At 44.0% G+C, this 14,804-nt stretch overlaps 1 protein-coding gene across 3 annotated transcripts in view; it reads right to left on the reverse strand.

The window, feature by feature from the left end:
* Positions 1-14,804, reverse strand: part of DGKQ (diacylglycerol kinase theta) — a 146,347-nt gene that overhangs the window by 17,625 nt on the left and 113,918 nt on the right. For all 3 annotated transcript variants that reach the window (XM_050943063.1, XM_050943064.1, XM_050943065.1), the window contains exons 17-19: positions 11,630-11,778; positions 5,862-6,043; positions 3,990-4,090 (exon numbers count right to left, since the gene is read on the reverse strand). In XM_050943063.1, coding sequence (XP_050799020.1) covers positions 3,990-4,090; positions 5,862-6,043; positions 11,630-11,778 — 432 coding nt within the window. The remainder of the gene's footprint in view (positions 1-3,989; positions 4,091-5,861; positions 6,044-11,629; positions 11,779-14,804) is intronic.

Below are 14,804 nucleotides of genomic sequence, written 5' to 3' on the forward strand. Positions count from 1 at the left end.
ACTGTATTAGGAAGGACAATAGAAGACAAAGCATGGCAGAAAGAGTTCTCTGCGTGGACATTCCATAGACATGCATATGCTTCAGAGTATTTTCAAGTCTAATGCCTTAATTCAGGCCAGTGCATAAGCCCACGTTTAATTTTAGGCATGCACTTAGCGCTGTCCTGAATAGAGATGCTTTCCTGAATTGTGGTCTGTTGTGAGATCACACACTTACTCAATAGTAGCTAAAAGCATCTTGGATTTTCAAACTGGAGCTCTCTCATCTCACAGTTTGGCCCAGACTTACTTTATCATATGGCTCTGTATCAAACAAGCATTGCTGAAGTTAAAACACCCTGGGAAGTTGTGCACATATTTTAAACTTCAGATACGAGTATCACAGATATTTTGTTTCTGAATACAAAATAGTGCAAAATCCCCACCAGAATACATCTGTGCAGAGTATATGCATGTAGTGGGCTTTTTGGCTGATTTAAGGTGTGACAAAGTTCCTCCTCTGCCTTGGTGGGTCCTGCGCTTATTGATGGATTTGCTCACCTCAGTGATTTTGCCCGCTGTGGAACCCACAGTCTGGGTCAAGTCCTCCTGTGTCTGATCAGGAGTTGGGAGGTTTGGGGGGAACCCGAGCCCGCCCTCTACTCTGGGTTCCAGCCCAGGACCCTATGGATCGCAGCTGTCTATAGTGCCTCCTGTAACAGCTGCATGACAACTACAACTCCCTGGGTTACTTCCCCATGGCCTCCTCCAAACACCTTCTTTATCCTCACCACAGGACCTTCCTCCTGGTGTCTGATAATGCTTGTACTCCTCAATCCTCCAGCAGCACAGCCTCTCACTCTCAGCTCCCTACGCCTCTTGCTCCCAGCTCCTCACACACGCACCTCACTGACTAACTGGGAGGCTTTTAACTAGTTCCAGCCAGCCCTAGATTGGCTTCAGGTGTCCCAATCAATGTAGCCATTTCCACTGACTTCTAGAAAGATCTTAATTGGCTCCAGGTGTCTTGATTAACCTGGAGCAACTGCTATTTGGTTACCATGGTACTAGGGATTTGTTTAGCCTGGGGCTAACATACCTGTTTCTCAGTACTTTACTGTAGCCATCTGGCCTTGCCCCATCACAAAGGTTTCATTTAGAAAAGTTGGATCGGTACATGAACATTTATCAATTAATTTTAACGAGAAGTAACATTACGCAACAAACTTAACCAAGCGATAAGTACAGCATGGTACACACAGCACGTGAATGTTATTTAAGATTATAACAACTCACGTTTGCCTTGTATCATCAATTAGGAGGAATTTCCCTTTCTTCTCTACCATCAAGGCCCCCCCTCATCCCCCACTGATGTACTGAACAACATTTTCAAACACATACACAATAACTCATGTCAGACAAACTGAACCATTGCCTCCCTTCACACAGTACTGTTCATCTTCTGTTCACTAGGACCAAATCACATCAGCCACACTATCAGGAGCTCGTTCACCTGCACATCTACCAATGTGATATACACCATCATGTGCCAGCAATGTCCCTCTGTCATGTACATTGGCCAAACTGAACAGTCTCTATGTAAAAACAAATGGACACAAATCAGATGTCAAGAATTATAACATTCAAAAACCAGTTGGAGAACACTTCAACCTCCCTGGCCACTCAATTACAGACCTAAAAGTCACAATATTACAAAAACAAAACATTCAAACACAGACTCAAACGAGAGACTGCTGAATCGGAATTAATTTGCAAATTGGACACCGTTAAATTAGGCTTGAATAAAGACTGGGAGTGGATGGGCCATTACACAAAGTAAAACTATTTCTCCATGCTTATTCCCCCATGACCCCTACAGTTCCTCACATCTTGTCAATTGCTGGAAATAGGCCATTTTCATTACTATTACAAACAGTTCTTTTTCTCTCCTGCTGGTAATAGCTCACCTTAACTGATCACTCTCCTTATAGTGTGTATGGTAACATCCATTGTTTCATGTTCTCTGTGTGTATATATATCTTCCTACTGTATTTTCCACTGCATGCATCCAATGAAGTGGGCTGTAGCCCATGAAAGGTTATGCTCAAATAAATTTGTTAGTCTCTAAGGTGCCACAAGTACTCCTGTTCTTTTTGCGGATACAGACTAACACGGCTGCTACTCTGAAACCTTTTCATCTTCTGCACTCGTTGAGACAGGGATCCGGTGGAAAAAATACTGTCATACAGTATCATGCTGCTTAGGTACAAAGAAAGAAGTTAAGGTTGCATCATTTCCTGACTGCTGAATACTTCACCTTGCGACCTTGGTGTTCTTTTAATGTAGTTGGTTTTGTATGAACTATCTAAATACATGCGTCTGTGTAACTTTACATTGTATTAATTACACACATACACACACACACACAGCTAAAATTATTTTCTCTGTGCATTGTTATAGTTATACTTTACAGTCAATACCTATTATTTTCTGTTCTCAATCCAGAGGGTTAGAGAAGATTTAATTTTTTTTCTAAGTAATATAGTTCTTGAATGTATTACTCTTATGCAGTACACACAGTGTGAAGTGCTATTTTCCCTACATACTTTGTAATGTATGAGAGAATGAACAGTAGATTTTCATTATACTAACTCTTGAGAAAAATATACTGCTTGAGCATACAGATATCAAACTGTAATGGGGAGAAAACTGGATGTTTTATAATATTGATAACTGGTTGCAGTATTTCTGAATATAAATAATTAGGGTTTACTTAATCCACGATTAAGATGGTTTGTGCTAGTATCATAAAGACAAATCCAAGAGTCTTTCAAGCACAATCAAAGATGGATATAAAACAGTGGTGGATTGCACTTACTGAAAGTGATGTTGAAGAATTGTTGAATTGACTAATTACATACAGAGGCTATTTCTTTTTCTTGGTGCTCTTAGAAGAGGATTTTTGGAGTTTTGTTTGTTTGTTTTTGGTGTTTATGACCAAACAGATTGTAACAAATAAATAAAACAGATTGTTATATAACAATCTGTTCCACAGGAGCTCATAAATACACACACACACTCCAGTACAAAGTTGTATAAAGAAAATTCTGGACACTGAGTATTTGTAATGTGAATTTTCCCCTGCTTTATAATACTGTACATACTTGTACAAATGCCACCAGCTGCCATATCGCCTAGATCACCGATTTTAATATCAAAGTTATTGGAAAAGTAGTAAATTTCAAAATCATGACCAAGTGCTTCCCAAACACTGCACTTTAGATTGCCTCTAGCATGCTATTTACTGTAAAAATCTGGCAGACTAACACTCGTCACATGGCTATGACTGTATCCTGATGTTTTGTTCTCCATTTTTGGAAGCACCATGTGACCAAGTACCCTCCCTGCATGTCCCTTTATGGGAGTGGGGCAGTGGTTCTGCCTCTGTCCTCCAGGTCTCCAGCTGATCCCCGGTTGAGGTGACTGTAAACGTTCCACCCCTCCAGGGGCTCCCCAAATCCAGGACAAAGAAACGTAAACTCTTCTGTCCCTGCCAGGCTGAACGCTCACCACACTCGACAGCCCTGCTGGGCTCTGCAGTGTCCCAAGAAAGTGCACACTTCGAACCTTGCCAGGGCTCACGCAAGCCTAAGTCAGTTGCTGGCAGCCAAACAAGGCAATTGGCTCTGGCCAGGCCTACCTTTCCACAGTCTTTCTTGGTTGCTGGCCCAAGGGCAGCCGGCTCTCCTGCAGTGAAAACTGCAGATCTGCTCTGCCTCCTGCCAGGTTCCACAGAGCTGAGCTCTCCCTTTTTAGCACTTCTCTCAAAGCCTCATACTTGCTTCAGGCAGGGCTGTTTCAGGTCAAACGCTTTCCTGACATGTGCGGGGTGTGTGCACTATATCACACAGCACTAATTGTTAACACCTGTAGAGTTGTTATATCATACACAGACTCGGCACATGTGGTACTATGAACATTCAGTCCACAAAGGTTTTTCCTGAGATTACCTGCTATTAAATTTGCCTGGTTCTTCTTCTCTAGCATGGTGAAAGCCCAAGCTCAATTCTGCATCTATTCCAAGGCCACAATAGTTGTTCATTTGTACAATCTGAAAAACAAAACAAAAATGGCAGTATACTGTGGTATACCGTTGAGACTCAAATGTCTGCAGCAGAGGGTCCCATATTTGTATTGAACATTCTCAGTTAAATTGACATTTGCAGATTTTTCAAGTCACCGCATACAAAGCAATGTAGGAGTACAATTTCTCTCACAGGCAGCACCAGTACAAAACACAACATTAAAATGAAGCTATGGTTGAGAGTATTTATCACTAATTTCTGGATGAAAAACACTGCAGGGATATTGTAATTATCTCTAAACCAAACATTCCAAACCCAGGACATTTGCAATTAATAAGGTTACATTTAAAAGAAATCCAAATATGGCAAAGCATCGAAATGCAGAGTTACGGTACCTAAACAATCTTAGCTCCACCTAGGGCTAACATTTAATGATAATATGACTATGATTGAGAAATTGTAGCATTCGTTGTCCCAAATTAAACCAATTTCTAAAGACATTCTTTTTTTCATATTTCCCTTCATGGTGTCACTATAGGGGAGAACTTGACAACTTGTCTGTGCATGGAAGAAAGCATTAAACAGTATCATCATCACAGCTGTCACCCGTAGATTTACCATCACATCATGTGGCCTTGGTTTCTTTATCTGGAAAGTTGTTCTAAACACACCAGACCAGAAGACGGAACCAGAGAACACCAACATTTTCACATCTATGTCCTGAGCAACTCATGCGGTGGGAACCTAATATTCCTATTATTAAATCCTCCCCAGTGTGTCAGTTTCAACCATAGCATTTTTCCTCCTGGCACATACATGCTCTCTCTCTCTCTGCCTTCCATCTTTAGATAATTGAGACAGCCAGGAGAAATCTATCCTTGCAACGCACTGTTGTGACCAAGTGGTAAGCTAACCACAATGACTTCACAGCCTGATTCTGCTTAAAAATTAGGCAGCTCCCTGAGTGGCTAATAAAGTTACAAGCCATGTACTGAGCTTGGAGTGTTCCAGCAACTGAACTGCAAAGACAGAATCTCCACTTTTTATGTAATTATCTGCTATTCTTCTCTCTTTCTCCTTTATCTTGTGTCTTGTTTTGTCTTAAAACAGAACCAGACTTTAAACAACAAATCACAGGGTTACATCTCCAAACGACATTCTCCCTTTCCCAAACAAAGAGATCTGATGTCACGAGAGCCTGTCAAGCAAGATTTTCACTTAAAAGACACTATACGCAGACAGGGAAAGAGATAAGGTAGACTGTTAAATTAAAGTTTTACCGAACCTCAGCTTAGTGAGGTCTAGCAGAACTTTAACAACCAACTTTCTGGACTGTTTTACGAAGTGTAAGGATTCCAATTCCATTATAGGGGTCTGAAATGTAGCTTTGATCTTCCTCTCAGCAGAACTTATTCTCACCTGAGCTGGGAACCCATTCCTTCCCAACCTCAGAAAGCAGACACGACTACTGGTAACTGAGCACTTGCAGTCACTTACCATCCCAGTCAGACATACTTTATGCCTGCGAAATAATTAATATCTAAAGTGTCCATAAAGAATATATTGTGTAACTGATCTCTGACCTCAAGTGTTTTAGAACTGTACTCAAAGAAGCATGTCAGGTTTACCTTTCCCCACACACAGATTTAGTGACTGAGCTAAGTCATACAGAGTTATTACAGTAACACCCAAAGGTGCGTTGAAATAAAAGACAAATCACAATCCACTACGGTACACTATGATCTCATTCATCCTGCAATAAACCAAAAATTTTTAGAAAACAAAACGGTGAAATACCTTTGGAGGCTCAGGTTCCAAAATACCATTCTCTGCACTTTCAACAGCTTCCTGAGCATCTAAAAGGATGGTCCAGCGATCCATAAGTACCTCATCAGCTTCATCTACAGATATCAGAACAGAGTAGGGATCTTCCCCACTATAACCAGCTCCCCAGCGAAGCACCCTCCCTAAATCATTACCTGGACAAGGAAAAAGCAAACTGTTAACTTGTTTAATCAACCAACTGACGGTGTGAAAGATAAATGCCTTGTAATTGCTCCAACCACAAGGGTACTAGTCAGACAGTGATCACAACTTCCCAGCAGTAAAACCAAACTGAAAATGTAACTTTAATATACATGAAAAGCCTGTAAGTAAATGTTGTCTTTGCTGTTCTGTAAGTAAATTATTAAATACATCATGTACTGCTTTATGTAAGAGAGACACACAAAATAGGAATATTTATACCATATCACCTGAAAATTTCCCCTCACAGTAATAAGGTCAGGAGATCTGTTATAAAGGGCGCATCGAACTGTTAAATTTCAGATTGCTTGTGAGCAGCAGCAGACCAATCCTCCACTGGAAAGAGGAGCATATACCTCCCTCTGAAGTTTCTACTGCTTGAGACAACTTCCACACCAACATCAACGCCATCTTATTTTCCTACATCAGAAGTTGGGATGATAATATATTGAAAGGGAAAAGTTTCTCCTATTGAAGTGCATGGGAATAATTTCCCCAGACAAAATAATCCTGAAGCTTTGGATATCAATTTCCATCTCTATTCTGGATGTCCACTTTGCTTCCACAATGGGCCGGGGCCATGGTCCTTATAAACTGAAGAAAGGGAATTTTAAGTAAACTCAGATAAATTACCCTATTATTTTCTAGCATGCTGGTGTCTCCAGATCCTCTACGATGGGCTATTAAAAGCACAGAACTGCATTTATCTCCCATTATCTTCGGTTAGGGTCTACCATAAGGGTGGCACTGCCTGGTTCACTCATGAGGGATTCCTTCAAACACTGATTCTCTGCATTCACTTGTTGAAGGAATGGAAGAACAGGCCATAGGACCTTGACATCTGCCAATCACTGCGATAAGGAGAGATGCAGAGGGGCTAAAAGAGTAGCTGGATAACAATTACATGAACTTGGGTCCATTGAAGCACTTCTCCGAATGACACCAGCATTCTCAATTGGTTCCTGCAGAGATCGGACTTCTTTTTTTTTGGAAGCACCATTTGTTCTTTTCCTTTATGGCCATCTTCATCTTCTGCCAACCTTCTTCCAAGATGAGACTTGTACCGAATGGTATCCATCCTCATCTCCAAACCTATGATTGATTTTCCTGGTGTCATGCCTATCGTGAATCCAAGATGCTGTAGAAATGGAAATGCTGTGTGTGGTTTATGCTTTCTCTCTATGCAGAGCCCTGATCAGCAAACTGTCTAGGAAAGGAGAGGCATGAACTCCATCCTTCCCTGAAGCTGTTATTAATGGTACCATGGAGAAGACTCAGAGCGTAGGTCTGACTGAATGGCATCGATTGGAGCTGGAACAGGTGGTACCCTTGTGCATAACAAGAGAATAGTTTGTGGGGTGGTAAATGGGTCGATGGAAGACAATCTGTATACGGTAGTCTGAGTGAACTTGAGAATCTATCTTTTGAACTTTGGCTCCTTTAGGAACCTGGTCAGATGTTCAGACAGAACCCGGCTCTGTTTTTCCTACCCTTCTTAGAGGACAGAAAAAGGAATGGGAACACCACTCAAGTTCTTGCTACATGGGTTGCATTGTTCCGAGTGGGTCCAGCCATTTCCAGGGGTTGCTAGAGATTGGGAATGGGACAATAGCATGCCTGTGGATTCCTGCAAAGCTTCAAAGAGCAACAAAGCCAAGAGTAGCCATTTGCTTACAAACTGAAAGAGCCTGGCACCAATTTCGGGGTCTAACTTCAAACAAAAGCTGGTTCTGAGGAAGTTGAGAACCTTGCCTCCATAACAGCATATGGGCATTCCTTTTAGTACGGCCCCTGGCAAAGTGGTACTCTCTCCTGCTGAATTTCAGAGATGGCTTCAATTTGCAGTATGACTCACATTCCTGGTTGGGGCCAGAACATAAATAAGTTTTGATGACTCCATTACTACCTTATCTCTTGTATTTCTGAAAATATTCTCACACTGAAGTACTAAGAGCTGAGAACTGATATGCCTACGCATCTAACTCAGTGACCAAAGATTTGATGACCGGAGAAGAGAACGGGATAATGCTGGGACATGGCATAGCTGGTTACGGTGAGGGCATCTCAGAGTCCCGTGGCTTGAAATCAGCCCTGCAGGGCAGAGGTGGGAGTAAGCCTGGGACATCACAAAGGCCTATGGCATGCCATAGTATATGCTTACATGAAAGTTATTGTAACCCATTAGTCTAGGTAAAAACTGACGGGTATCTCTAGAGAAGGCAGCCAAGGTGACCTCATGCAGACAGGGCTCAGAGGGACAACTCCAGTTTGTCAACAGACAGAGCCATGTTCCCCAATAGGACATGCAATAAGGCGAGTGAGGGAGGATGCACAGGCCTCCCCTTTGGCTCTCTCAGCTTACCCTTCTCTCTGACCCGCTGCAGGGTCACCAAATGCTGCAGGGCTTCATAAGAGACCGAGCTGAGGAGAAAAATTCCCCGAAAGGCAAATGCAGCCCTGGAACATGACTGGCATTTAGATGTCTAACTGTTAGTCAGAACTTTGAAACAAAGAGAGTGGGATTCTTCTAAGAAAACCTGGGTAGCAAGAAGAGGGGGGGAAGGGATAGCTCAATGGTTTGAGCATTGGCCTACTAAACCCAGGGTTGTGAGTTCAATCCTTGAGGGGGCCATTTAGGGATCTGGGGAAAAAAAATCTGTCTGGGGATTGGTCCTGTGTTGAGCAGGGGGTTGGACTAGATACCTCCTGAGGTTCCTTCCAGCCCTGATATATTCTATGAGCCTTGCACCTGGCACTAGGAAGGCAAAGGAAAATGGCAGAGATGGGGGACGCCCCAGCTGCCAGCAAAGGTCATGTCTGTTTCTGTCCCCAAGCCACAAGCAGGCTGAAGTACCAAGTCTGTTGGCCGTCGCACAATTGAGAAAGTGTTGGCTACACTAGGTAGCCAGGCTCTGCCTGAAACAGAAGAGCTAATGCTGTTGACAGCCATGCCTTATCTGAAAGCAATATGTTGCCACCCCACAGTGGTGAGGTAAATTCATTTATGTTCTACATCCTGGCCACAGGCAGAATCCTGGAGAAGGCATTTAGCAAACTGTCACGCACGATTCGCCTATTTGTGAATTTCGTTCCCAACCGTATTTTGATAGCACAGTTAAGCACACACATTTCATGAAAGATTTTCTGCATTTAGATAAATACATTACCATGAGATACTGGCTGTATACTACGACTACATGACATGAAACAGCTGTTCCTTATGAGTGCATGTGGACACAAACTCGGAATGAGCAACAAGTTGGCAAGGAACTGGCATAAAAACTTGACAAAATAAAATGAATTTATAAAGGACAGGGAGGAAGAAAAGCAAGCTGTTAGGTACTGAAGATGACACGTCACTTTATATGATAAATATTCCCCCCAGATGGGTGAAGAGAGACCAGATCTGTCTTTTAGTTCCTCATCCTATCGGTTAATCCACATTTCAGTTGTTAATTATTTTCTGCATGCAGTAGGTTGAAGATCCTCAGTTTTGTTCCTTTTTTCTTAATAGGCCTGTGAATTCAGGTTGAGCTGATAAGCCACAGAAAGAGTGTGGGAAAAATAAGAGTTAATCACTTGCATCTGATAAGTTGCCTGAGTAGTATGGGAAGATTAGTTTATTCTGCTTTTCTCAATTCCAATTTCTAATTTCTCACTTTAAGTTTACATGAATGCTAATGAATTTTCCCCCAACCAATGCTTCTGACAGTGATCTAGAGAATTCATTATAAACTAATTAGTCTCAATATATTTCCAGCATCACAGATTCTCGATCAAATTAGTCACATTTCAATTTGTTAAGGATGTACAAAAGTTTCCATGTCTAATTTTACTATAGAAGAATCTAGGAGGGGAGAAACACTCAGGCCTTTTCTTGTAATTCTGCAGTAATCTTAAGGGTGGTGTGACAAAGTTCCTCCTCTGCCTTGGTGGATCCTGCACTTTTTGGTGGATTTGCTTGCCTCAGAGGTTCACGGCAGCGCTCAGTTTGGCCACTTTTGCTAGTGGCTCAAACCTGCCGTTCACTCAGCTCACCTCATCAATGGCCAGCATGGGGGAAAGGGAGAACAACCCCCACAGCCCCTGTTATCCCACCTAGTGGGTCAGGGGACAGGCTAGGGACCTTCCCCTCTGGTGGGACCCACAGTCAATTCCTCTTATATCCAATGGGGGGGAAGGGGGAAACTCAGGCCCAACCTCTACTCCGGGTTCCAGCCCAGGGCGCTGTGGATCACAGCTGTCTACAGTGTTTCGTGTAATAACTGTGTGACAACTACAACTCCCTGGGCTACTTCCCCAGGGCCTCCTCCCAACACCTTCTGTATCCTCACCACAGGATCTTCCTCCTGATGCCAGACAGCGTTTGTACTCCTCAGACTTCCAGCAGCAGCACATCCTCTTACTCTCAGCTCCTTGCACGCCCCTCACTAACTGAAGTGAGGTCCTTTTTAAAGCAGGTGCACTGATTAGCCGGCCTGTCTTAATTGATTCTAGCAGCTTCTTAATTGGCTCTAGGGGTCCTAATTAGTCTGCCTGCCTTAATTGGTTCCAGCAAGTTCCTGATTCTTCTGGAACTGCCCCTGTTACCTTACCCAGGGAGAAAGGACCTGCTTAATCTGGGGCTAATATATCTGCCTTCTATCACTCTTCTGTAGCCATCTGGCCCGACCCTGTCACAGCGGGAGGACTGGAGAACCAGGCAGTCCCTGGGGTAAGAGGGAGTGGGACTGGTCACTTACTGGAGGGAAGGCTGTAGCATATGGGGAGGGACGAAAACAGAGCTCTAACTTAGGTGAACAAGCAAGAGGGTAATGACAGCAAGAGGAGGAGAAGTGGCTGACACTCACCACTAGTGGCTAGACAGAGTAAAGAGGAGCGGGTTAGAGAGAGAATAGACCCCACTATTGCACTGGGATTGCAAAGCAACTGGAGTGCTGCTGCCTTTGGTCAGGCCCTTAGGCAGCAGCCCGTGTGCTTCTGGAAACCTGAATACAAATAATGAGAACATCTAGTTGATCTGGACTTCCACAGTGCTATGTTCATACCACTTCCGTTTGCGTGCCCTCTGGTGACCCTTTGGCCAAGTGGTTCTCAATCTATTTACCATTGTGGGCAGCATATGTAGCTCTCTGTGTGTTATGTGGGCTGCATGCACACAATACATACACTGCCTGTATGGCCCTGAGGATGTCACACGGGCCGTAGCTGTGTGCTGATTGGGCCGCAAGTGGCCTGTGGGCTGAGAACCACTGCTTTGGCCAATGCCGTAAGCACCACTGATGGGTTCTGAACAGAGGATTGCTGCAACCTTAGAGCCTTTTGAGGGCAGGATGGAAGAGTCAAAGAATAATGATGATGAAATGGTCTTCGCTGTTTCCCTCTTAGATGCACGCCGACTGCTTGAATGTAACATAAGAAACTAAAACAAAATGCCAATCAGGTAACACAAAAAGAAAAACTACTAATTTTTGAGCATCCTCAATAGCTTCCGATTAACATTCCTCAAATAAACCCCATTCCATACCGTTATTTCTCACCTGTTCCTAAAGGTAAGATAGCTACAGAGGGCTCTGAGCAGACGAGCCTGTGTCTGATTTCCTCCAGCGCGCCAAGGACCCAACCAACTGTGCCGTCACCGCCGCACACCAGCACTCGGAAATAGGGAACTTGAGAGAATGTATGAAATCTTCATTTAAAAACAAAAGCATAAGGAATAATATTACACTGTGATGCAGAAAATTAATTAGGCCTCCTATAATACTCTCTTTAAAATAACACAATAGAGTTCTTAGGCCTGGTCTACACTACGTGTTTAAACCGATTTTAGCAGCGTTAAACCAATTTAACGGCACACCCGTCCACACTACGAGGCCCTTTATATCGATATAAAGGGCTCTTTAAACCGGTTTCTGTACTCCTTCCCGACGAGAGGAGTAGTGCTAAAATCGGTATTACCATATCGGATTAGGGTTAGTGTGGCCACAAATCGACGGTATTGGCCTCCGGGCAGTATCCCACAGTGCACCACTGTGACCGCTCTGGACAGCAATCTGAACTCAGATCAGTGGCCAGGTAAACAAGAAAAGACCCAAGAACTTTTGAATTACATTTCCTGTTTGCCTAGCGTGGAGCTCTGATCAGCACAGGGGTGATGCAGTCCCACATCCGAAAAGAGCTCCAGCATGGACCGTACGGGAGATACTGGATCTGACTGCTGTATGGGGAGACAAATCTGTTCTATCAGAGCTCCGTTACAGAAGACGAAATGCCAAAGCATTTGAAAAAAATCTCCAGGCTACACAGTGCTGCGTGACAAGCGTAACAGAAAGCCAAAGAATCAAATGGACGCTCATGGAGGGAGGGAGGGGGTACTGAGGACTCCAGCTATCCCACAGTCCACAGCAGTCTCCGAAAACTATTTGCATTCTTGACTGAGCTCCCAGTGCCTGTAGGTTCAAATACATTGTCCAGCATGGTTCAGGGTATAGCTCGTCAATTTACTCCCTCCCCCCAACACATGAAAGAAAAGGGAAAGAAATCGTTTCTTGACTTTTTTCAGTGTCACCCTATGTCTACTGAATGCTGGTGGTAGACGCGATGCTGCAGCAGTGAAGAGCAGTATCCGCCCTTCTCCCCTCTCCGATGGCAGATGGTACAATATGACTGCTATCCGTCGTCATCATCAGCCCGTGAGTGCTCCTGGCTGGCCTCAGGTGAGGCTGGCTGGGGGCACCTGGGTAAAAATAGGAATGATTCCTGGTCATTCCTAGTAGATGGTATAGAATGGCTGGTAACCATCCTCATCATAGCAACTGGGGGCTGAGCTCCATCAGCCCCCTCCCTTTCCTGTGTAAAGAAAAGATTCTGTACTGCCTGGACTATCATAGCAGCAGGATGCTGGGCTCCTGCCCCCTGCACCGCTTAATGTCCTGCCTGGACTGTCATAGCAGCGGGAGGCTGGGCTCCTCTCCCCCGCACCGCTTAATGTCCTGCCTGGACTGTCATAGCGGCGGAAGGCTGCCTCCCCCTCATTTTATCTCACTAAGAAGTCACTGTTTCTTATTCCTGCATTCTTTATAACTTCATCACAGAAATGGGGGGGACACTGCCACGGTCGCCCAGGAAGGTTGGAGGAGGAGGGAAGCAACGGGTGGGATTGTTGCAGGGGCACCCCCCGTGAACGGCATGCAGGTCATCATTTCTGCGGGATCTGACACGGAGCAGCTGTGCTCTCTGATACACTGGTTCTCTAGTACACTTGCCCCATATTCTAGGCAGGACTGACTCTATTTTTAGAAACCATAAAGGAGGGATTGACTCAGGGAGTCATTCCCAGTTTTGCCTTTGCGCTCCCAGCCGACCTCAGCCAGGGGCACCCATGATAGCAGCAGACAGTACAGAACGACAGATAACCGTCATCTTACTGCCAATTTACACTGGCAGCAGACAGTACAGAATGACTGATAACCGTCTCTGCTATCATGCAAAAGCAAATGAATGCTGCTGTGTAGCGCTGCAGTAACGCCTCTGTTACCGGCATCCAGTACACATACGGTGACAGTTAAAAAAAAAAAGCTGAACGGGCTCCATGGTTGCAGTGCTATGGCGTCTGCCAGGGCAATCCAGGGAAAAAGGGCGTGAAATGATTGTCTGCCGTTGCTTTCCCGGAGGAAGGAATGAGTGACGACATTTACCCAGAACCACCCATGACAATGATTTTTGCCCATCAGGCACTGGGATCTCAAACCAGAATTCCAAGGGGCAGGGGAGACTGCGGGAACTATGGGATAGCTATGGAATAGCTACTCACAGTGCAACGCTCCGGAAATCAATGCTAGCCTCGGACCATGCACGCACACCGCCGAATTAATGTGCTTAGTGTGGCCGCGTGCACTCGACTTTATATAATCTGTTTTACAAAACCGGTTTATGTAAAATCGGACTAATCCCGTAGTGTAGACGTACCCTTAGTCATTATTGCTTTTTCCTTCTCTCGCTTTAGAGTTTCCATTAAGAAAAGCTGATAAAATGGACAATGAAACTTAGAACTATCAGAGAAGCTTTCTGCCTAACAAATTTGAAGTTATATTTCTCACAATGTTTCCCCATAGTCGAAGTTGGTAGCTGAGGTCTCTCCCACAGGGAATTAACAAGGCACAGACACAAAAAGGGCTACATTTTTAAAATGTGTCTAATTGTGTTTTCATTTATATATCTGTAATTCTGTTCATCACTTGGGATTTCTATCTGGTTTTAAATGGAAGTTTACAACACCATTGTCATTCAAGCTGAGTGCAGTACTTGGTTATTAAACAGTGAGCATTTCCTTGTTCGCTAGCATATACTGCTGGACTGAAAAAACCCCAGAAGGGGGTGTTTCTGTACAACTATGGATTTGTAAAAACTGAGATTCCTAACAGCATCCCATTTGCAGAACACTTTCAACCCTACCAATCAAGGCACTTTACAATGGAGTTTATCATTCTTCCCATTTTACAGGTGGAAAACTGAGGCTCAGAGAGCTGAAGTGTCTTGCCCATAGTAACAGAGAAATACTGCAGCCAACAATAGGTTCTATGGGCGTAACACTGACAGTCATGCTGTAGGAACCAGCCTAAACGAACCACGGTCCTGACAAAGTTAGAAAACACGTATTAATTATTTTTTACTGCTTCTTCGTTATGGACTGTTGAACCCACTTGCACTGGATGA

The sequence above is a fragment of the Gopherus flavomarginatus genome, chromosome 3 (genome assembly GCF_025201925.1).
Source record: "Gopherus flavomarginatus isolate rGopFla2 chromosome 3, rGopFla2.mat.asm, whole genome shotgun sequence".
NCBI classification, from domain to species: domain Eukaryota; kingdom Metazoa; phylum Chordata; order Testudines; family Testudinidae; genus Gopherus; species Gopherus flavomarginatus.